Here is a 21,230-nt window from a genome sequence, read left to right on the forward strand (position 1 = left end):
AGCGTCTTTCGAATCGAAGCCAAGGAGAACACCTCTCGCAACGGCATCAGGCCACGCAATATTGAGCCCGTGAGACTACATGTGTCACCTGCAATCTCGACACACTGCTTTGAGGAAATGATCTAGGCGCCTCGTCTTGGTATACCAAGTGTCGCTGAGGAATCTCCCATCACTGTACACGGTAGCCGAGAGGTATTGCGTTCCACAAACGGTAACACTATGCGTATTATTGGTTCTCAGCACGCACGTAGCCGTGCTTCGCTCCGACTTCGCAGCCCAAAGAGCTTCCTGCGCAATCAATTCACTGTTGCGTATATTGACTTCCTTCCGCGAACCGATGGACTCTCAGCCATGTTGAGTTGTGTCCAACGCACGCCAGCTTGAAAGAAGCCGTGACACGCTTGGTGCTGAGTCGTTTCCCCGTTGAGGATGGCAGCGACGGCTTGAGGCGAGGATGTAACATGAAGATTCTAAGGTATACTCCGTACGTTGTGAAACAAGTAGTCAATCGAACTACGAGCGATCTTCTTCCTCCGTACGTTGTGAAACAAGTAGTCAATCGAACTACGAGCGATCTTCTTCCAGTCGAGTATGAATGTGAAAGTCCGTACTAGAATCAACTGACTGTTCCATGTTCATCGGCTGTCATGCCCCGGGCGATACGTGTAGTTTCATGTAAAGAGCTGGTTTGCAGAGTACCGAGCCACCGACCAATGGAACAACAACCTGAGTGCGGGGAGGTCTTTCAATATGTATAGCATGGTCACGCCCTTCGTGTTCGCTTCTGCGAAATGATCTCGAGAAGGCAGCTTTCTGGCTAATATCAACACTTGCACCCCTCGCAATGCATGCTCGCTTCGAACAAACATGCCTGAAACACGGTTCTGACCATAGGTTTATAAGTCTGAGTGCAGCCATCTTCTCGTCGTCAATATCATCACTTCACCAACGAGATGCACTCGTTCTATGCAAGACTGCTCCTTGTTTTGGGCACCCTTCTTGCGGTCCTCGATACTGTCCAGGCAGACAATCCGATTATACAGTCCATCTATACCGCCGATCCTGCTCCAATCGTCGTTGACGACCGGGTCTACCTCCTCGCTGACCACGATGAGAACGGCTCAACCACTTATAACATGAGAGACTGGCGTCTCTTCTCCTCCGCTGTTGGTGATTTGGTCCACGAAGACAGTCCGCAGATATCGCTGACAATCTTTCCAAGGATATGGCTAATTGGCAAGATCACGGTGTGATTGCTTCCATAGCTACCACGTTCCCGTGGGCCGATCTGAACGCCTGGGCAGGACAGATCATTGCTCGCAACAATAAATTCTACATGTATCTTCCCATGCGTCGCCGTGGAGGTAACACGGCCATCGGCGTTGCAGTCGCCGATTCCATCACTGGGCCCTGGAAAGACGCACTGGGCAAACCACTTCTGGAGAACGGCCGCATTGATCCTACAGTCTGGATCGACGATAATGGACAAGCCTATCTTTACTTTGCCAACCCAGGTCTGTTTTATGTTAAGCTCAACACTGATATGATATCGTATTCCGGCAGCATCGTCGAGGTCTCCATGAATGTCGCCAGCTTCGGAAGCGGTCGCGAGGCAGATGGTACTACTTTTGCCGAAGGACCCTGGGTCTACAAGCGCAACAATCTGTACTATGTAGTATATGCCGCCAACTGCTGCTCCGAAGACATCAGATACTCCACTGGTCCATCCATCATGGGTCCATGGACGTACCGTGGTGTCGTCATGGCATCGGCAGGAAAGTCGTTCACCAATCATCCAGCTGTCATCGACTTCAAAGGCAAATCTTACTTCTTCTATCACAATGGCGCCTTGCCTGGTGGTAGTGGCTACACGCGTTCTATAGCCGTGGAATCCTTCACCTACAATGCAGATGGCACGATACCGCTCCTCACCATGACCAATGCCGGCGCCCCGCAGATTGGAACCTTGAACCCGTACACTCGCAATGAAGCAGAGACTATGGCCTTCTCCTCCGGTGTCCAGACTCAAGCTACTTTGGATGGCGGGCTCGCTATCATCAACATCGAGATTGGTGACTATGTCAAAGTCGCTGGTGTTGCTTTTGGCAACGGCGCAAAGTCCTTTTATGCTCGCGTAGCTTCGGCCACCAGTGGTGGGAAGATCGAGGTTCGCTTGGGTGGTGTCACTGGTACCTTGGTGGGTACCTGTGTTGTGCCTGGTACCAATGGGTGGCAGTCCTGGCAGGTGGTTACTTGTGCTGTTAGTGGAGCGACTGGAATCAAGGATCTCTACTTGAAATTCACTGGTGGTAGTGGATACCTGTTCAATGTTGACTATTGGCAATTCGCATAGGTTGAACGTGCCTTTTAACAAGGCACCTCAGCCAAAGACGATGCTGCCGTCCACCAACTACGCAAGGTGGAAGCGCACTGATTCACTACCAGCCAGGGTGTAAGAGCAATCCGGGAGCTTGTCGCATTGCGAATCAACCAACCTAGATGGAAGGGTCTATAGGTATGGACTGGAAGAGGCGCGCATAATGTGCAATCCACTGTTACAGAATATGGCTGGAGCCGTATGTTGTTTGTCGAAATTGACTAGCTTCTCGCGATGGATAGTCGAAGTACCATTGAGCCACGGACAAAAAAGACATCGACAAACAAAACATACAGCAGCAGGGATTCCCACGTGGTCACCCACCGTAGTACTAATCTGCCGTTCAACTGCTTATGTATGGCAGAGCGGACGGGATGCCCAGTTTTCAGCTGACTGTGGCCGTATGTGCTTAAATCATCGACTTCAGCATGAATAACGTATTGTTTCCTAGAAAGGCGGTGAAGACCCAAAGCCAATCTCCCCCGAGGTCGCGCGTGGGGCTTGGTGGGGTCCCTGCCCGTCCAAGGGTCTCGAAGCTCTCATCACAGTAACATTGCGGCGGGGCAGAACCATCATCGACAACAGCGGGACAATTGATTTCTCCCCCTCTTTCCATCCTTTTTGTGCTTCCCTCTGTCTACAACAAAACAATCGTACAATATGTCTACCGCAAAGAGAAGCCCACCGTTCAGAGCCGAGCACGTTGGCTCGCTGCTCCGTCCTGATGAGCTTGTTCAAAAGCGTTATGCTGTTGCTGCTGGCAAGGCTGATGCTGAGGAATTGAAGCCTATTGAGGACAAGTCTGTCACTGAGGTTGTCAAGCTTCAGAAGGATTGCGGTTTCCATGCTGTTTCCAGTGGAGAGTACACCAGGTATGTGGTTTCTTTTTCTTTTTCTGGTTCCATGCGTTCTTCGATCTGCGTTTCCAAATTCAACGCCAATCATCAATTCAATTTTCCAAAACCCCAGCAGAAATGCAAAACCTCGAGAAGACGATACGGGAGAACGTGATGAGCACAAACAGAACCATCGACGAGCCGAATTCCTGACTTGACAAAAAGACACATGTTCTGGGGCACCTTCTTCGAAGAACTCCACGGCATGGAAGACCGCCAACTCGGCGTGCTCAAAGGCTACGACGCCTCCATGTTCCGTGACTACGCCCCCGACGTAAAGTCCTTCCTCGAGGCCAAAGAAATCCCAAACGCCGTCACCGTCTGCGTCGCAAAAATCCAACATCCCGGTCACAGCAGCAATGCCCGCGAACTCCAAGTCATGAAGGCAAACGTGCCCGAGGAGGAATGGAAGAATATCAAGATTACGGTTATCTCGCCGAGTTGGTATCATTTCAGATACAGGGCTGGCAGAGCTTACCCGAAGGAGGTGTATGCGAATGACGAAGAGTACTTTGCAGATGTCGCAAAGGCATACCAGACAGAGCTGAAACTGCTCCACGACGCCGGCATCCGCAACATCCAGATCGACGACCCCAACCTCGCCTACTTCTGCTCCGAAGCCATGCTCACGGGCTGGAAAGCCGATTCCGGCAACACAAAAACCGCAGACCAAATGTTTGACGCCTACGTCAAGTTCTACAACGCTTGCTTCGAGAGACCGGCAGACATGCATTTGGGCATCCACCTTTGTCGCGGAAACTACATGGGTTCTCGCCACTTCTCAGAGGGCGCTTACGACAACATTGCCGCAAAACTGTTCAAGGATTTGAACGTCGACACCTACTACCTCGAATACGATACCGCTCGTGCAGGTGGTTTCGAGCCCCTGAAGCACCTTCCCAAGAACAAGAATGTCATCTTGGGAGTCGTGACTAGCAAGTTCCCCGAGTTGGAGGATAAGGAAAAGATGGTGCAGAGGGTATACCAAGCTGCTGATTTCATTGCCGAGGGCAGTGGACAGAGCAGAGAGGAAGCTTTGGAGCGCGTCGGTGTTTCGCCTCAGTGTGGATTTGCTTCTCACGCCGAGGGCAACTCGTTGGAATACGAGGATATGCGCAAGAAGTTGCAGCTTGTCAGGGGTATTGCTGATCAGATCTGGCCTAGCCAGCCTTAAGACTATGATGTCTGTTTGATCATCGCCGCCTATTCTCTCCCCCCATTTTTGAATGGTAGATAAGGCAGTCCCTTGGAGGACTTCTTTCCTTTTTTTTTCTTGGAGACTCTCACATTTTTCTGGAAGAAGCATCGCGTTCCCATCTCCTTTGTCACATTGCAAAACCGTTAACGACTATTCAACAAGTCACGAAGCTACAACAAAGATACCAACGAACGACCATCACACATATATACACCGAAAAGTACATGATACAACCAAAAAATATAAAATCTTCAACACACAATACATCTCTCTTCTGTCTTCTCTATCTCGATTTTCTTTCTCGATCTACTCTGCCCGCTCAGGATCCGTCTTCATATGTTCACTATCCAACCCAAGCACCCATCTACAAATCACCAAAGTCCCACCACTCATTAAACATCCTCCCCGAATTCTGATCCAAAAATTCTGTGATGGCAGCAAGATTCTGATCATTGAACGCCATGTAATTCGGATCCGCAGGCGTAGGGAACTGTGCAACCCCAGGCATATACGCAGGCTGTTGGCCAGGCGTTGCAGGAATTGCAGTGGTAGCTGGAGTAGGTAGAGGGGGCCTGGCGAATGAAGGGCCAATGGCACTTTGGAATCCATCAGCGGGAGTAATGTTTTGGACTGTTGAGGGAGTGGGTCGAAGCATTGAGGTCGAATTTGTGTCTCTGGTTGTAGTTTCGTTGCTGGGGGGTGCGGCAAAGTCTTTGCTGAACAGACCTTGACCTGTGGCGATGGATCTACTTGGTGAGTAAAAGATGAGGATGTCCCAGAGTAGGTCTTGTTTGCTGCCGCCTGAAGCTGTAGGTTGAGGACTTGTGGAGCGACGGGATGTATCCATCGCTTCAAGTCTGTCTAGTGCTTTTCTCTGTGCATTTTGTCAGTCGAGTTGAGATTGGCTACGCTCGGGGAGGATTGAACATACCATGCGTTCGACATTTTTCAGCAGCGATGAAAGCTCTCCCAGTTCCTGCCGGCCTTTGAACAATCCCTTCTCCGCGTTTTGCCGTAGGCTTTGTATCTCTGCATTGCGATAGTGAATAAACACAGTATTTGCGACAGAGATACAGTAAGCCAAGAACGGATCCGAGATACTGATTTGTTTCTCCTCAAGCAAATCCAAACAACGGATGATCCAGTTCGAATGCACCACAACTTGATCCGAAGACGCCTGACTGAATGTCCTAGGGCATCGCCCAGCAGCAGCTATCCGAAGAGATATAAGAAAGGGGTGATTGAGCAGCATGTGGATCGTGTGATACATGAATTGGTTGACCAGCCAGTAGCTCCAGAAAGCCCAGTTCTGCTCGATGGCCTCCTTGGAATGTTGCGTCATCTTCGTTCTATCAAATCGGTATTCAGGCCAGAAGTTCGACTCCAGTTCTAGCAGTTCTGCCTGAATAGCGGCATAGTCTGATTGCTGTTGCCATGGTGGGTATGGGAGTGTACCATTCTTCGTGTCGGTGACGTACTTGGCAGCCTTCTTGAATATGTCGAACATAGGCAACGTGTTGATGATGATGCCAGGAACTGGACCATCGGCCACGATATTTTGCGATGATGGCGACACCAGTTCTCCTTTTGACGTTGCATTAGGACTGACTGGTTTGAACGAAGCATGATACGTAATGCTTTTGGCGCCTAATGTTAGAGTTTGTAGATTGAACATGTTCTCCATGATGGCTATGCTCCAGAAGCAACGCCGTCTCTCCTCGAGCTCGACCGAGTTGTTGATGACCACTTGTGGGTCAAGAAGGCCGGACGTTTGGGCGAGAGAAATGGCGTTAACGAGGAACAGGTGTGATCGTTGTCCATTATCGTCTATCATCGTTAGCCACGAACGCAGTCTAGAGAGGGATCCACATACTCGTGAAGTCCAGGAATGACAATAGCACAAATGCCTGTATCGTGCTCAGTCTGACATCTCCAGCAAGAACCCTTCCCAACGCCAACTCTCGTGCACGATGAGCATTAGCCTCGCACCAATCATCGACTTCTTGACCTCGTGCATTAAGACGGCCAGCCATGGCGAGAATAGCAAATTGAACTTCGGAACCCCTCGTCATATAATCCTTCTCCAGGTTAGGATGGAACAACGGAATAGGCTGACAGTTCCATTTCCTCATAAGAATTGGTACTGCAACTTCGAGACGTGTGGGCTCATGCGGTATCTGCAGTCCGGATGGAGTGGTACCATCGGGCATCTCTAGCGATCTCCTTCTCGACGATGGTACTCTAGGTGATGCTCGTGAGCTCTCGACATGGTTTTCAAGCGGTGTCCGGGGTAATATTGTAGGCGGCGTGCCAGGTCTTTATCAAGTTAGTGTTGTTCTTATCAATGCATGCACAAGTCTACAAACATGGCTTTGAGGAGAGTTTCGAGTTTGTTCTCGAGTTCCGAGAAGCGAGCGTTCTTTGCACCAAGTCAGTACGACGACCAGCTACTTCCTAAATGTCGTTTGGATATGACAGCAAACTTACCATTCGACGCTCGATAGCAGCCGATCTGACCTCGGGCATAGACCCATCGTCCGCATAAACACAAGTCTGCTTCAACCTAGTGCACAGCGAACACGCAGGCTTCTCACCAGGACACCTCGACTTCTTGCGACTGCACTCAACAATATCAGTTTCACGATTCACCAGAATTTTGTGATTGCGGTCGCGGTATAGAAGAGACGTACCGGCAGGCTTCACATGCTTGAGACACGCGCTTAGGAGGTCGCCCGCTCTCCGGCGTTTGCTGCACACTGCTGTTCTCAATATCCATTGGATGAGGTTGAGGGGTGACAAAGGCGGTCCGTCTTGCCGGCCTTCGTTGTCAGTTGTCATACGGGAGCGGTCGCTGAAGACTGCTTCACGGTCCGGCTTGACCCGGCTGGAGGATGCCAAGCAAGAAGGCCCTTTGCGACTTCCCTGCTAGAAGCCAAAGGCGGGCCGGCTTCCGTCTTTTTCTGAGCTCGTTATCGCAGGATGCATCGTTTGAGGTTAGCGATGGCAGGGAAGAGTCCGATTCTTGACGAATGTGATTCGTCGTAGGATCATATGGCACGATAGTATGGTCTATCCGCAAGATATCCCAACCCATGGGGACGGCTGATATTCCGGTGGATATCGAGATATCTTTCTTCGCATTGAGATGTGATGAGTATGATGTATCTTCTGTAATTCCAGCGACAGGTCTGCAAAGCAGCTATTCAATATTCTTCACCCATCCTCTATCTCGACTGTCCTGTTCCAGCTCAACCCAAGGATCTTGTTGTCCATCTAGACACGGATAAGAAGTAGTCTGGACCGGCTGCTACAGCAATCAAGATGGAGCCATCTGAAAAGCGGCACCCGGCGACAGAACCCTACGAGACCGAAGTCAAAGAGATGCAGGAGACCACATGGAGTTCAACAAGCTCTTCGAATGCTTCGCTCAAATCAGTCCATGAGGAAGAAAACCTGGATGGCCAAAACGACCACACAGTAGCCTTTGCGGACCTCGAGCCAACTGCTTCCAGGAGTATTCAACCTCCACCACAATCCCATTCTGCATTCTTCGATCCCGAATATGAGGTCAGATGGGAAGAGAACGATGTTGAAGATCCCAAGAACTGGTCGGTTTGGAGGAAGGCGCATACCATCTTCGCTTGTACGATTGCGAGTTGTACAGTGTAAGTTATCCGATCGACATGTCCGTGTCTGGCGCTGACACACTTCATAGTGTCTTGTACTCTTCCGCGTATACTTCAGGCATTTCGGCCCCACACGGCATGACCGAGGAGCTTGGGGTCCCTAATTCGACGATATCCCTTCTAGGCTTGACAACGTACCTCTTTGGTATGGCTGCTGGTAGCATGATCTGGGCTCCACTGAGCGTAAGTAGACATGACATTGACATGTTCAAACGTGTCTGACTCTCTCTAGGAAATGTTTGGACGCCGCCTGGTCTACATCTCAACATTGTTCGCGTTCATGTTCTTCATCTTTCCTTGCGCCATCGCCGAAGACGTGTCGGTTGTTCTTGTGTGCCGCTTCTTCGCTGCGATGGTCGGATGCTCAGTCGTTTCAAACTCACCTGGTACCATCAACGACGTCTCCACAGACAAACACCGGGCATTTACTTTCAGTTGCTGGTGCGCAGGATTAATGAATGGGCCCGTGCTCGGACCTTTGATAGGAGGATTTGTCTTTGATAACCTGGGATGGCGATGGATCCACTGGATAACATTGATGCTGGCCGGCGTGTCGTTCCTGCTGATGGCAACTGTACCAGAGACGTATGGTCCCGCTCTCCTCAGGCGTCGTGCCAAGAAGATGAGAAAGGAGACTGGTGATGACCAGTGGTGGAGTAAGCACGATGAAAAGCGAGCATTCTGGCCTTTGCTTGGAGCATCACTCTGGAGACCGATCTATCTTACCGCAACCGAGCCGATTCTCTGGTTCTGGGATCTATATTTCTTGATCATCTACTCGATGAATTGTGAGTCTAGCCTTATGTCGACAGCGTCGCAATATACTGACTCATGGACAGACTTGACGTTCGTCATTTACCCAAGAGTATTTGTGGGACTTCGTGGATGGTCGACAGGCCACACTGGCCTCTCATACCTAGGCATCGGCGTCGGTAACGTGTTGGTGATCGCGTGCGAACCTCTTCTGAGGAAGCTGATTCAGCGAAGGAAGCTGGACAACAATGGCAAGCCAACTCCCGAGTCGCCGGTGTTCATTGTGTGTATCGGAGCAATTCTGGTGCCGATTGGCGGGTTGATGTTCGCTTGGACGTGTACACCGAACGTGCACTACATTTGGCCAATCCTCTCGGGCATTCCATTCGGAGCAGGCACAACAGCAACGTTCATCTACGGATCCAACTACATCGGACGTAGTTATGGGATGTACGCAGCATCCGCCATGGCTGGCAACGTATTGACGCGCACAATTGCTGGCGGTACACTTCCGTTGGCCGGGCCAGCGATATGGGATGCTCTGGGACCAAATTGGCAAGGCACACTCTTGGGGTTGTTGGAAGTTGTGATCATCCCTATTCCGTTTGTGTTTTACAAGTACGGCCACCTGATCAGACTCAAGTCGAAGTTCATCAGCAGGATGGAACAGGAAGCCAAGGGAAGAGAAAAGGAAGGCGCATAGATGTAGGGCATAGACTTGGACCATAGACATGACTAGAGTGAAATGATGAGTATGACGGTTGCAAGACAAGACAATGGAAAGAAGGAACGATTGAGAGAAGCAAGAAGTGAGACTTTTGAGCTGTCAAGCTCAAAGCGGCAGTCACAACCCCGCACAAACGATCAACACCTTCCGTCACTTGTTGGGCACCACCGAGTCCTCGACAGACGCCCACCCATACCTCGGCCATATCAAACACTCGCCATCTTCCGCATGGCTGACGGCAAACCCAAGAGATCATTGTTCAAGCGCCCAGCCTGGGCCGCGACTACCGCCGCGCCGCCTCCAGCTTCAGCATCTCCGGACTCGACAACAAAACCGGACCCGCCCACCGACATTTTTAGCCACTCGCACACTTTCAGCGAGCTCGTCGAGGATCGCCAGCGCCAACGCCAACGTAAGAAGAGCGACAAGGATATCCTACGACGGAGTCAGACTAGCGAATCGAAAGATGAAGAATTGCGGGCGGGCAAGCGCCGGCGCATAAGCAACGACAATGTCAGCGAGCCGTCTACAAAGCCCAAAGCAAAGGACACGGAAAGAAAGACTTCGATACAAGCATCTGCTGGTTCGGAAAGCTTTGCGATCGCTCCTACACCACAAAAATCACGGCCGCGGAAAGAGACAGTCATAGAGCTGCTAGACGACTCGGACGACGATGATGTCTCCGTTAGCTTCAACAATGGCACACACGACATCACTCCCTCGAACGCTACGAGTCTTGAACCCACACCCGCCGCAGAAGCAGATCAGGATGCCGACTTGGAGGCATACTACTCCGATCCAGAAATGCGCGAGTTTGCCCGTCAAGCCCGCGAAAAGCGAAGACGAGAGGAGCGAGAACGAACAGAGAACGGCGTACATGATCCCACAGTCAAACTACTCATCACCTCACCATTACTCGGCACTGGCCCCCTGATTGTATCGCGAAAGCTATCACAAAACTTGCAAGCTGTACGAGAAGCGTGGCTCAGCAAGCAACTGTTGGACCCATCAGTAGCCAGTCGTGTCTTCTTTACCTACAAACTGCGCAAGGTGTATGATGTGACTACTGTTCGCAGTCTGGGAATCAAAGTGGATTCTTATGGCCGTATTATGACCAACGGACCTTTCGCTAACACCGACGACGAACATGCCGAGAAGATACACATTGAAGCCGTGACGGACGAAGCATGGCAAGAACTCAAGGCTAAGAAGGCTGCCAAAGATGCGCCGAAGCCGAACAGGTACCTCAGCGACATGGCCGCCGCCAACAGTAGACGCGCTAGTGCCGAAGGCACACCTGCAGTGGATGGAAAAGCTGCAGCGGAAGAACCTCTGATCAAAGTCACGCTGAAAGCAAAGGGTCACTCAGACATCAAGATCAAAGTGCGACCGGTGAGTTTCTACCCTATGACCGCTTCAAACATTCTTACTGATAAATCATGCGCAGAGTACGACTTTTGTCAAGATGATCAATGCAGCGCGACGAAGTTTCAAACTCGATGCTGAGCGGGTTGTTCACCTCGAGTTCGACGGTGAGAGGCTGGAGCCGCCAGAGGGTCTGGTCAAGGATACAGATATCTCGGACATGGATTGTATCGATGTTCACATCAAGTGAGGAGTGGTGGTGTTTTCTCAACGAACATGTCTTTTTTCCCCTTTTTCGAGCGATGGCGTAAGGGGGTTGGGCAGAATGCCTGGTGGAATTGGCATCTTCTTCGACCACATGACAGTGAGGAAGTTTGTGGTTTATGATTTAGTTCTCGTTAGCGTCAAGAACATTTTCCTTCGTTCTCCTTACTACGGTCCTCTTCACGTGTACAGTGCAAAGCGTCTCTGATCTCTCGGTCCCCTCAGAAGCTGTGGCCGCCCCTGCCACGCAAGCTCTTGCTGCTGTGACCATTTCTGCAGATACCTCAGCCCGGGACAGGTTCAGTCTTTTGTGTGCCAGCTCCAACAAATCGCTGCTGCAGATCCTGTTTCTCCTTGTCGTCATCCACCCGTATGATCTTTCATTGTCCCCGATAACCCTTGTATCCTTTTTCTTTCCCTCACTGCCCCATCTTTACCCAGCTATGCAAGTCACAGGCTCTTTTGTAACTCTCTCGCTCTTCTTTCTCACACCAAATGACTCGGCAGCAAGAAATTTGCAATGCCTTCCTTGACCGCATACTCGTGTCCACAATGCCCGCAAACCAATTTACCGTTTGCAACACTCGTTTCCACCAGCAAAGCATGTAGATCCTGCAGCGTTTGTGTGGGTTCCTTTGTCTGCTCGTCTAGCAAATCCGAAGCTTCTGGTGCGGTTTCAGGGAGGGTGGGGAGACCGAGCTGTTTTGGATGCGCCTTTGATCAGCATTTGTGCCTCTTGGAACCATGGATGCAGAGGCAGAAGTGGTGGTTGGAGGGAGAACGTAGGGTGGGGAGCAAGGGGGTGTTGAAACTCACCTCTTCAGCTAAACTCCTGATGGCCTTCCAATCTAATCTCGGCAACACATTGACCAAGAATTCTGGATTCAGGTCTTGGTCTACGCGTTCGAGTTCTGCGTCGCGGGGGTGCAAAGGGAAAGCTGCGGTTTCTTGTTTGCAGGCTTTGCGGGCGCAGGTGAGGAAGTTGAGGGTGAGGAGTTTCATTTTCGGTGTGAGGTTTGTGTTGGTTGTTATCGTTTGCAGAATAAGGTGGTGTTGCGGTGTGGCGTGAGTGGTGTAAATGTTGGATTGTAGAGAGAATGGTTGATTGCGACAAGAGGTTGTATGGTTTGAGTTGTGTGTGAGAGGGACAGTGGTGGAACAAAGTGACGATCGATGCGAGATTGCGGAGAGGAAAAAAGATCAAGGGTTCGGAGTTTGTGGCCCGGAGTTTGGGCAAGCTGCTCACGCACTCACTCCTTCCAGCAATCATGTGTGTCCGTATACCAAAGAATCTATCTTGCATGCGATCGTATAGGTTTGATCATGTGGTATCTTCAGCCATTCCTGTTCTAAGATATGGTCTGTTTCGTACAAGTGCTTACAGAACCTGCCTGTAGCCTACTACATTTCTCTTGTCGCTCCAAAATCTGCTATGCAATGTCAGAAATATCAGAGTAATCATTATTTTCATTCCAAAAAATGTGTACTTTGCGAGTAAAACAGCAGAACTGAATTTGCTGCTCTCCCACATAATACTAAAGCAATATCCAGCATTGCGCGAGTATGTCTGAGGCAATCAAGAACTCCATGTTGTTGGGTTGAAATTATGGTCGCGGTTGGTTTGAAAGCCTGTCCGCTCAATGCTAATGGATATTTGTATGAGTGTCTTCGCTGGTGATGCATGCTTCTTCCTGTCATCTCCGCCTTCTACCAGAATCACGTTCGACATCCTCGTTTTCCTCTGGCACAGCCGGTGTCCTGCGATCGTGTCGCTTTGATCTTCTCTTCCTTCCGAAGTCGATGTTGCTGGCAGAGTCATCGGGTGCGAGCTCTGATCTTCCATCGTCGAAGATCGATTGTTGCTCGTCGTCCCACGGTCCACCAGGCGTACCAATCCTCACACCAATGTCAGATGCCATAGAGCCCCTGCGTGCTTTGGCAGCCATCGCTAATCCAGCACTACGTTCGCGAAGCCTTTGTCTAACAGCTTCAGCCTGCCTGTGCAACACTTCGAATTGATCGTCAAGGGCTTCCATGCCGCGATAGATCTCGCGTTCCATCTGAGCCAGGACGGCAATCTCGGTTTCTTCGTCCATTTGGACGGGAGCTGGGGCCCCGCCGGGCATACCTGGGGCTGGTGTTGTGCCGCGAGAGGGAAACATGTTTGGTGTGTGGTCTGGTGACATGACGTTGCGGAGGGGTGAAAATGGGGTCGTGTTGCGAGATGGCACACCTCCACTAAATGGCGTTGTCGTTCTAGACATAGGTGTCATGGTCGACCCGTAAAGTGCAGAAGGTGGCACTGTTTCCGCTCCGCTCCACAGGAAGCCATCGAACCGACCGGATACCAGGATATCCCATTCTCCAGCACTCACTGCAGCAAGCGTGGCGAGCATACTGTGTAAGTGTAGATTGTTGAGCAAATAGATGGTGCACTCTGGGTCTCTCGGCAAGTGTGGTAGACGATACAGACGTTGTAGAGCAGCAGCAGTCTTGGCCAAGACTTCGTTCTTGGGCTCGGTAACAGGTGTCGGTGCTCTAGAAGAAGGCACAGTTGAGAGACCTTTCATCAAAGCTGTGAACAGCGGCCTTCGTGCAGGGTCGATGTGTGTTAGTATAGCAAAGGTCAATGTCTCGTCATCAACTTCCTGTGGAGGGCTGGATGGAAAGTCTGGCTGCCGTACTAGCCAATCCTGAACAGATCGCTTGGTTTTTGCATTCTGTTTAATATAGTGAGCACGATATTCGTCCGGCACGTCAGGGTCGAGTTTCTGCATGGGTTCGACTCCAGAGAGGTTATAGCCTGGTGCGTCGGATGACAGAGAAAACGGCGGCCACTGTGGAAGCTCTCTACGGCCAGCAACATATTCCAGGATTTCACCCCAGCTTATTCCCGTATCCTCTTCGTCAGAAAGCGCCGTCTGAGCAGTCTTCAGGCATAACACACACTTGCAACGCTCGTGAGAGATGCTGCGTGCAAAGACAGCCTCGAGACGGTCGAGTAGTCTCCTAGCGACTGAGCGATATCCGGTAGCTACAGCCAGTGACCCGCTTTTTGACAGAACTTTTCCAATATCTTCAAGGCGACCACTCACAGGAGCAAAGATGTATTGAACATCAACTGCAGAAGGTATGCGGGGAGACTGGTACTGAGCATAAGATTGAACAGGTTGGTCATTGGCGGGCGGAACGATGGACTTTGAGATTAGGTACGGCAAGCCGCCATTCTGCAGCAGATAGTCGACACGAGGAGTATCTTGAGCAAAGACCATTGGTGGAGGTGGCGGTGGGGGAGGCATTGCTACCGAGTCCGGATGAGCGGAACGAGGAGAGTAGCCAACGGGGAAGGCATCGACACCAGGAGTGGATTTTGGTCTTTGAACATACGGAGGGAAAGCCGGGTTCTGTGGAGTAGGAGTGCGCGGTGACGAGTCAGGCCTTGATTGGGGAGAGTAGTGCTGGTTCACAGAAACAGGTGGAGGTCTGGATGGGAGCTTGCGTTCGGGGGCAACTGAGGTAGCTTGCGAGTCAACAGTCGTCTGGCTGACAGTTGAGGCAGGCTGGGAGGGGGCCTTGTTGTACTTGGTTGAGCCGGTGCTGGGAGCAGACGTCTCAGAGACGCTCGAAGGAGATGGACGGCGGCTGCTCGCTGCAGAACCTGTCATATTCACACGCAAGCCGGATTCCATACTTCTTCTAGAATCGAGGCCGGCTTCGGACTTGACTCTGTCTGTGTGACTCCTCATGTTGATCCCGCTCTTTGCTCGTCGAAGATCCGCATCGTCGCCAGTCACAGGAGTACTCGGTTGGGCACGTGAGGGACTGTCGGCCATGTCTGCCGGTGTACGAGGTGTTGGCTCATGAGTATCGGTAGTGCTTTCTGAGCCTGGAGTGACGGCTTCTCTGCTGTGTGCCTTTGAGAAGTTTGGATATGACTGCGGCCGCTTCTCGCCGATGGACGACCGGCGCTCCATTTCTGGTATCGACATGGAGACTTTTCTTGGCGAGCGTTCTGACAGGGTAGATTTATCGGGTCGTGAGGGACTGTACTCTCTGCTTGCGTTGCTGCGTCGACGAGCAGTTGTCTTTCTGGCCGATGATTTGTGTCGTTCCTTGGTATCCTTGTCCCTGGAGGACGGTCGATCGTAAGACTTTTTGCGCCGACGAGGCTCCTCTTCGCGAGAGGAAGGCATGCTGAATTACGACAGCCCAGAAGGCAGGAGCGATGCGGGCGTGGGTTTCAGCAGTGGCAGCAGTAGCAGCAGCTACCCTGGTGAGCTCTCTCGACCCTGCGTGAGACAAGACTGGAGTTGGGCAGAATTGCGGCGGCTAACAAAGCGATCTTGTCACTCGACGCCCCAGGCCAGCGCAATCCATGCATCAGTACCTGACATGATTACACCAAACATCTCGCGACACCCCTCGACATTGCAGAAGAGGCTGGACAGCCTGGATAAATGCAAGCCATGACCATATTTTGGTCTGAGAACCGTTGCGCCCCGACCCTTGACACGCTCGGCGGGACCCTGACGTCTTGAACTTTGACCTTGATCTGACTGGCTCCTGCCAGGCACTCTGCATGTCAGCATTGTATCATGTCTTACTCTGATCCAGCAGAGAATCTACCGTCAAGAGACGTGCCGGATATCTACCACGATCATTCCTCGTGTGCTCATTGGGGCTGTCCAAAATGTATTGTTGCACAGTGGAGCTCTTGGTATCACCAGGGTTGGTCGTATAGCAAACTTTCCAGGATACACTACTCGATCAATCTGGGCCAGGAAGTGTTGCATGAGTCGCTGCGGACTTGAAGATTTTCCTGTGTTTTTACAATGACTGGTTCTGGTATACGTTGGTAAAAGATGTTTAGTCAAGATGGATAAGAGCTGAACATTTATCATTCGGATGATCAGATGTGTTGTGCACCCTGCACTCTGCACGTCAAGCACTTGACAACGTCCTCACACGCGACTGCTGACCAATGTTACAGGCATTACAACAACAAAGACAGGCTTCAGAAAGATGGAAGTTAGAACTAGATATGGGCGTAGAAAAACAAATCGGCGGAGTGACCAAAAGTCAAGACACACATGGATTTATCCCCGCCAATGAGGTGACGTGCGATACAGGACAGCCGATTGCGGGCGGCGGGGCGGACAGGTCGATGGATCAACGCGAAAAATTGTCGCTCCGTCACAAAGTCTCCTTCTCTAAACCAGCTCTTGTCACCGACAGATTTTGGTATCCTCATCCTCACAATGGCCGCCAACAACTCGCAAAAGATTGGTAAGAAGCAGGATCGATAGCTATCCATCTCAAGCCGAGAGGCACAAGCTCACGCAATGCTCAGCCATCTTGTCCGTCTACGACAAGACGGGCCTGCTCGACCTGGCCAAGGGCCTCGTCAAGAACAATGTCCGTCTGCTCGCATCTGGCGGCACCGCCAAGATGATCCGTGAGGCCAACTTCCCCGTCGAGTGAGTCTCTTTCCAGCAGCTGCAATGCCACGGCCAGAGCTGACTGCGGCGCAGAGATGTTTCGGCCATCACAAAGGCTCCCGAGATGCTCGGTGGCCGTGTCAAGACTCTCCACCCTTCGGTCCACGCCGGTATCCTTGCCCGTGATCTCGCCTCGGACGAGAAGGACCTGGCCGAGCAGAACATCAACAAGGTCGACTATGTCATCTGCAACCTGTACCCTTTCAAGGACACTGTCGCCAAGATCAACGTCACCATCCCCGAGGCCGTCGAGGAGATTGACATTGGTGGTGTCACCCTCATCCGTGCTGCTGCAAAGAACCACTCGCGTGTCACCATCCTCTCAGACCCCAACGACTACCACGACTTCCTTTCCGAGCTCGAGAAGGGCGATGTCACCGATGCCACCCGTCAAGGCTTTGCCCTCAAGGCCTTTGAGCACACCGCCGACTACGACACTGCCATTTCCGAGTTCTTCCGCAAGAAGTACGCCGGCAACGGCAACCAGCACGTCTCGCTGCGTTACGGTACCAACCCCCACCAGAAGTCTGCCGCTGCCTTCATGAAGGACCAGAAGCTGCCCTTCAAGGTTCTGTGTGGTGCTCCCGGTTACGTCAACTTGCTTGATGCTCTGAACGCATGGCCTCTGGTCAAGGAGCTCAGCGCTGCTCTCAAGTTCCCCGCTGCCGCCAGTTTCAAGCACGTCTCGCCCGCCGGTGCCGCCATTGGTGTCCCTCTTAACGAGGTCGAGCGCAAGGTCTACATGGTCGACGACATCGAGGGCATCGAGAGCTCCGGCCTCGCCCAGGCTTACGCCAGAGCCCGTGGTGCCGACCGCATGTCTTCGTTCGGTGACATGATCGCTCTGTCACACGAGGTCGATATCCCCACCGCCAAGATCATCTCTCGCGAGGTCTCCGACGGTGTCATCGCTCCCTCCTACACCAAAGAGGCTCTCGAGATCCTCAGCAAGAAGAAGGGCGGTCGCTACCTCGTCCTCCAGATGGATCCCGAGTTCGAGCCCGCCGCTCAGGAGTACCGTACCGTCTATGGCATCAACCTCACTCAAGGCCGCAACGACGCCCACATCACCCCTTCGGAGAGCTTCGGCACCGTCATCACCCCCAAGGACTCTGCCGCCCTCCCCGAGTCTGCCCTCCGCGACTTGACCGTCGCAACCATTGCCCTCAAGTACACCCAGTCCAACTCTGTCTGCTACGCTCTCAACGGCCAGGTCATTGGTCTCGGCGCCGGCCAGCAGAGCCGCATCCACTGCACGCGTCTCGCCGGCGACAAGGCCGACAACTGGTTCATGCGCTTCCACGAGCGCGCCCTGAACATCAAGTGGAAGAAGGGTACCAAGCGCCCGGACAAGAGCAACGCCATCGACATGCTGTGCAGCGGCGTGCTCCCGGCCTCGGACGAAGAAAAGCACGAGTACGAGAAGATGTTTGACGAAGTACCCACTCCCTTCTCCGCCGAGGAGCGTCAGGCTTGGTTGAACAAGCTTTCCGAAGTTGCTGTCAGCTCTGACGCTTTCTTCCCTTTCATCGACAATGTGTTCCGTGCTGCTCGCTCGGGAGTCAAGTATATTGCTGCTCCCACCGGCAGTCAGAATGACCAGGCTGTCTTCACTACTGCCGAGAAGTTGAACATTACTTTTGTTGAGCAGCACATTCGTCTGTTCCACCACTAGAGTGCTTTTTTTCTTGCTGGGATGTAGGAAACAACATTGAATGAGGCTCGCGTTTCAACACCGACCGACCCTCCTGATGGGATATTAGAAAGGACAATTGTACATCCGAAAGGGAACAACAAAAAAGGAGGATGCTTATCATGTTTTTACACTAAGTTATGACTGAGACGAAAAATAACAGATTACCCAACTATTCAACTTTCGGACATGCATTTTTTTTTCTTTTTCGGAGAAGCAATCCCTTGTCGACATGTTGGAAATCGTGCTCTTTTGCATGAAGGAAAAAAAGAAAAAGAAAAAAGAAAAAAGTAATTTAAACCATGCACCAGGCCAAATCGTGAAACATGGCTCTTTGTTAGATCAAAAGAATTTCCTTTCCCAACACGACTTTGGGGTGATGCTGAACATTGAGACAGTCAACTTGGCAAATTTACTGCCGAAGGGCAAGGTCGTAACTTCGAGCCTGGGTATGCCATGTCATGCTATGTACCTTGGGTCTGGGAGTATGCAGCTACTTTCATGATCATTCTTTTTTTTTCTTTTTCACTTCGTCGTCAGTTATGATGGTAGATTGATGTAAGCAGCTGGTTCATTCGATCTTGAGTGTGGTTCAAGACTCTCAATGTACAACTATTTGCGTGTAGGTAGCAAAGCAGGTTCAAAGGACTACGCCGATGCTGAGAACAGCGAGAATAAGTGTAAAAGGTTTGTTCTTGAATATCATCATCTATAAGGTCTCGTGCACATGCTCCAAACCCGGTGTTGCTATATAGTACAGGGTACAAAGGGTGCAAAACGCATCAAGGATAGCTCGCTGCAAAAAGTAGCACGTAAAGTGACAATGACCAAGCAAACTCCCATGGCCTGCTGGACCTTTTGATTCGTGTTCGCCCTTGTTGCCATTTCATATCTCTGGGATCTGCCTTTTGACATTACAGTAGAACGCCATTGTCGTCGTTGTCGTCATAATCAATAAAAATACATGAAGAAGTTTAGTTTATTAGTACTGGTATATTGTGAGTCGTGTCATGTGTCGAAAACTTAGAAGTTTCTGCTGGGCTCGACGGTTTGGCCATTGGCACGAATGGGGTTCTCGCTGGCGTATGAAGCGCTCTCGGAGAAGGTAGGACCGCCAGAGTAGGAAGGTCCGTTGCCACCGTTCTCGATCATCTCCTCAACACTAGGGAAGCGATGATCCTTGCTGTGGATGGCAGGGAAGAAGTCCATGGAGTAGTGTGCTTGGTAGATAATGTAGATGAGTGAGATGACCCATTCCAGGATGGCGGCGGTGTTACGCTTGGAAGCATTACGGCCGAGCGCAACGAAGGCTAGGGTGATGTTAGCAGTGTAACCTGAGCATAACGTCATGAATGATCGTACCAATTGCGAGGGCAATCTCAATAAAGATGAAGGTCAACTTGATCCAGAAGGAGGCGCGCAGGATGCGGTGTTGGCGGAAGTGAATACCCAGACGCTGGTACTCAGCGCAAGCGAAGATTGCCGAGATGATGTAGCCAATACTGCAGAGGTTGTCAGCAATGATCGAGGAAGATGGACGAATGAACATACATGAAGACACCGAGACAGATGTCATGAGCTCTGGGGTGGTCTACAGTATCCAGGATGGTCAAGAGGATCAAACCGACTGCACCAATGATAGCAAAGGCACAAGCGAAGCCTGACAAGATCTTCTGTGTGATGGACGTGTTGTGGGCAAGACGTCCCTTGTGGCGCAGCCAGCGTTCAGAGACGAAGCAGACGTCGAACACGACGACAGAGACAGCGGATCCGGCTATGAAGAGAGGCTGGAGGTTTGTTGCGCCAATGTCCGAGATGTATGCGATCGTTTGACCTGGCTCCATGCTGACGTAGCGTGGTGAGCCTCTAGCAATCCAGGTGCCCAACATGCCGAGCAGTGTTCCTATTTTCGCTCGAGTCAGTCTTGAAGGTTTCGTATACCAGATGTGGCATTCAACGTACCCAGCCAGCAAGCGGCTGCGATGAGTGGCAGAAGCCAGTATGAGAGGCCGAACATGTTTGCGAGGTTCTATTATGTCCAAACAGGTCGAGGTAGGACTGTTGAAGGTTCGAGGTTGTCGCGTGAGTTTTGTGAGGAAATATTGTTGGTGGCTGGGGCCGTTGGGCAAGTGTATCGGTGTACAGAAGATTGACCGCAGCAGAAAGTATTATAGGAAGCAAGAGGTGAGGGGTGAGTGTCGTGGCAGGAACAGAGTGGTCGCAATGGTCAGTCGCAGGGATGAGAGGGCACGATCCAAGGTGAATGGAACGGCCTGGTTTTAGATGATGCTGGAGAAAAAGGCAAAGGCAGCGTCAGAGGTTCCAAAGCCACCATCGCTGAGCAAGCAGCAAAATGAAAAACGTCATAGGCGCATTACGGCATCCCTCGGAGCACGGCTCACCATCAACCGTCCTTGGGGGAAATTGCGATTGAAATTGTCATCGGTCGAAGCAAAAGGCTGGCATGGTGAGACGCATAGTCTGGTACGTTGGTATGTACTATTGGTACAGGAGCGTGTGAAGGGGCAAGGAAGCAGGCTATATGCACTCGGTCGTCCACTCCGCCGGAAGGCTTGATGTAGGACGGTTGTGGCTGACAGGGCGAGGATTCAGGAACAACGAAGAAGCCAAACGTAAATGCGATTGATTGATTAATTCCCATCAGATGTGTTGTTGAGATGCATAGCAAGTGGTCAAGCGTGTGGATGCTTTGGCGCCTTGACTCTGGAAAGCAGAAGGTGTGTGGTCTTGGACAGCGGCAACATGCGCGGCA

The 21,230-nt window shown here is 51.5% G+C and overlaps 9 protein-coding genes across 9 annotated transcripts; 5 read left to right on the forward strand and 4 right to left on the reverse strand.

The window, feature by feature from the left end:
• Positions 1-953: 953 nt before the first annotated feature.
• On the forward strand, positions 954-2,353 carry M436DRAFT_39683 (Arabinanase/levansucrase/invertase; the record flags this gene model as incomplete). The annotated part of the gene is made up of 2 exons (XM_013574592.1): positions 954-1,166; positions 1,223-2,353. The coding sequence occupies 2 exons, from the start codon at positions 954-956 to the stop codon at positions 2,351-2,353; spliced, it is 1,344 nt and encodes a 447-aa protein (XP_013430046.1).
• Positions 2,354-3,037: 684 nt separating this feature from the next.
• Positions 3,038-4,447, forward strand: M436DRAFT_79104 (methionine synthase-like protein; the record flags this gene model as incomplete). Its single annotated transcript, XM_013575001.1, has 2 exons — positions 3,038-3,249; positions 3,439-4,447. 2 exons carry the CDS (start codon positions 3,038-3,040, stop codon positions 4,445-4,447), a joined length of 1,221 nt encoding a protein of 406 aa, XP_013430455.1.
• Positions 4,448-4,835: 388 nt separating this feature from the next.
• M436DRAFT_79105 (uncharacterized protein) lies at positions 4,836-7,247 on the reverse strand (the record flags this gene model as incomplete). The annotated part of the gene is made up of 6 exons (XM_013575002.1): positions 4,836-5,345; positions 5,403-6,298; positions 6,345-6,787; positions 6,838-6,890; positions 6,959-7,088; positions 7,162-7,247. The coding sequence occupies 6 exons, from the start codon at positions 7,245-7,247 to the stop codon at positions 4,836-4,838; spliced, it is 2,118 nt and encodes a 705-aa protein (XP_013430456.1).
• A 605-nt stretch (positions 7,248-7,852) lies between these two features.
• On the forward strand, positions 7,853-9,613 carry M436DRAFT_40662 (MFS general substrate transporter; the record flags this gene model as incomplete). Its single annotated transcript, XM_013574763.1, has 4 exons — positions 7,853-8,136; positions 8,187-8,340; positions 8,390-8,945; positions 8,997-9,613. The coding sequence occupies 4 exons, from the start codon at positions 7,853-7,855 to the stop codon at positions 9,611-9,613; spliced, it is 1,611 nt and encodes a 536-aa protein (XP_013430217.1).
• Positions 9,614-9,865: 252 nt separating this feature from the next.
• M436DRAFT_70250 (uncharacterized protein) lies at positions 9,866-11,252 on the forward strand (the record flags this gene model as incomplete). Its single annotated transcript, XM_013574916.1, has 2 exons — positions 9,866-11,029; positions 11,085-11,252. 2 exons carry the CDS (start codon positions 9,866-9,868, stop codon positions 11,250-11,252), a joined length of 1,332 nt encoding a protein of 443 aa, XP_013430370.1.
• A 500-nt stretch (positions 11,253-11,752) lies between these two features.
• On the reverse strand, positions 11,753-12,268 carry M436DRAFT_39627 (Trm112p-domain-containing protein; the record flags this gene model as incomplete). Its single annotated transcript, XM_013574579.1, has 2 exons — positions 11,753-11,965; positions 12,083-12,268. The coding sequence occupies 2 exons, from the start codon at positions 12,266-12,268 to the stop codon at positions 11,753-11,755; spliced, it is 399 nt and encodes a 132-aa protein (XP_013430033.1).
• A 692-nt stretch (positions 12,269-12,960) lies between these two features.
• Positions 12,961-15,459, reverse strand: M436DRAFT_61141 (uncharacterized protein; the record flags this gene model as incomplete). Its single annotated transcript, XM_013574810.1, has 1 exon — positions 12,961-15,459. One exon carries the CDS (start codon positions 15,457-15,459, stop codon positions 12,961-12,963), a length of 2,499 nt encoding a protein of 832 aa, XP_013430264.1.
• A 1,065-nt stretch (positions 15,460-16,524) lies between these two features.
• M436DRAFT_61142 (AICARFT/IMPCHase bienzyme) lies at positions 16,525-18,439 on the forward strand (the record flags this gene model as incomplete). The annotated part of the gene is made up of 3 exons (XM_013574811.1): positions 16,525-16,552; positions 16,587-16,743; positions 16,798-18,439. The coding sequence occupies 3 exons, from the start codon at positions 16,525-16,527 to the stop codon at positions 18,437-18,439; spliced, it is 1,827 nt and encodes a 608-aa protein (XP_013430265.1).
• Positions 18,440-19,633: 1,194 nt separating this feature from the next.
• Positions 19,634-20,474, reverse strand: M436DRAFT_9275 (uncharacterized protein; the record flags this gene model as incomplete). Its single annotated transcript, XM_013574460.1, has 4 exons — positions 19,634-19,767; positions 19,820-19,959; positions 20,009-20,360; positions 20,420-20,474. Coding segments are annotated over 4 exons (681 nt in total), but the record flags the coding sequence as incomplete, so codon positions are not given.
• Positions 20,475-21,230: the final 756 nt, after the last annotated feature.

Source organism: Aureobasidium namibiae, assembly GCF_000721765.1.
Source record: "Aureobasidium namibiae CBS 147.97 unplaced genomic scaffold scaffold_3, whole genome shotgun sequence".
NCBI lineage: Eukaryota > Fungi > Ascomycota > Dothideomycetes > Dothideales > Saccotheciaceae > Aureobasidium > Aureobasidium namibiae.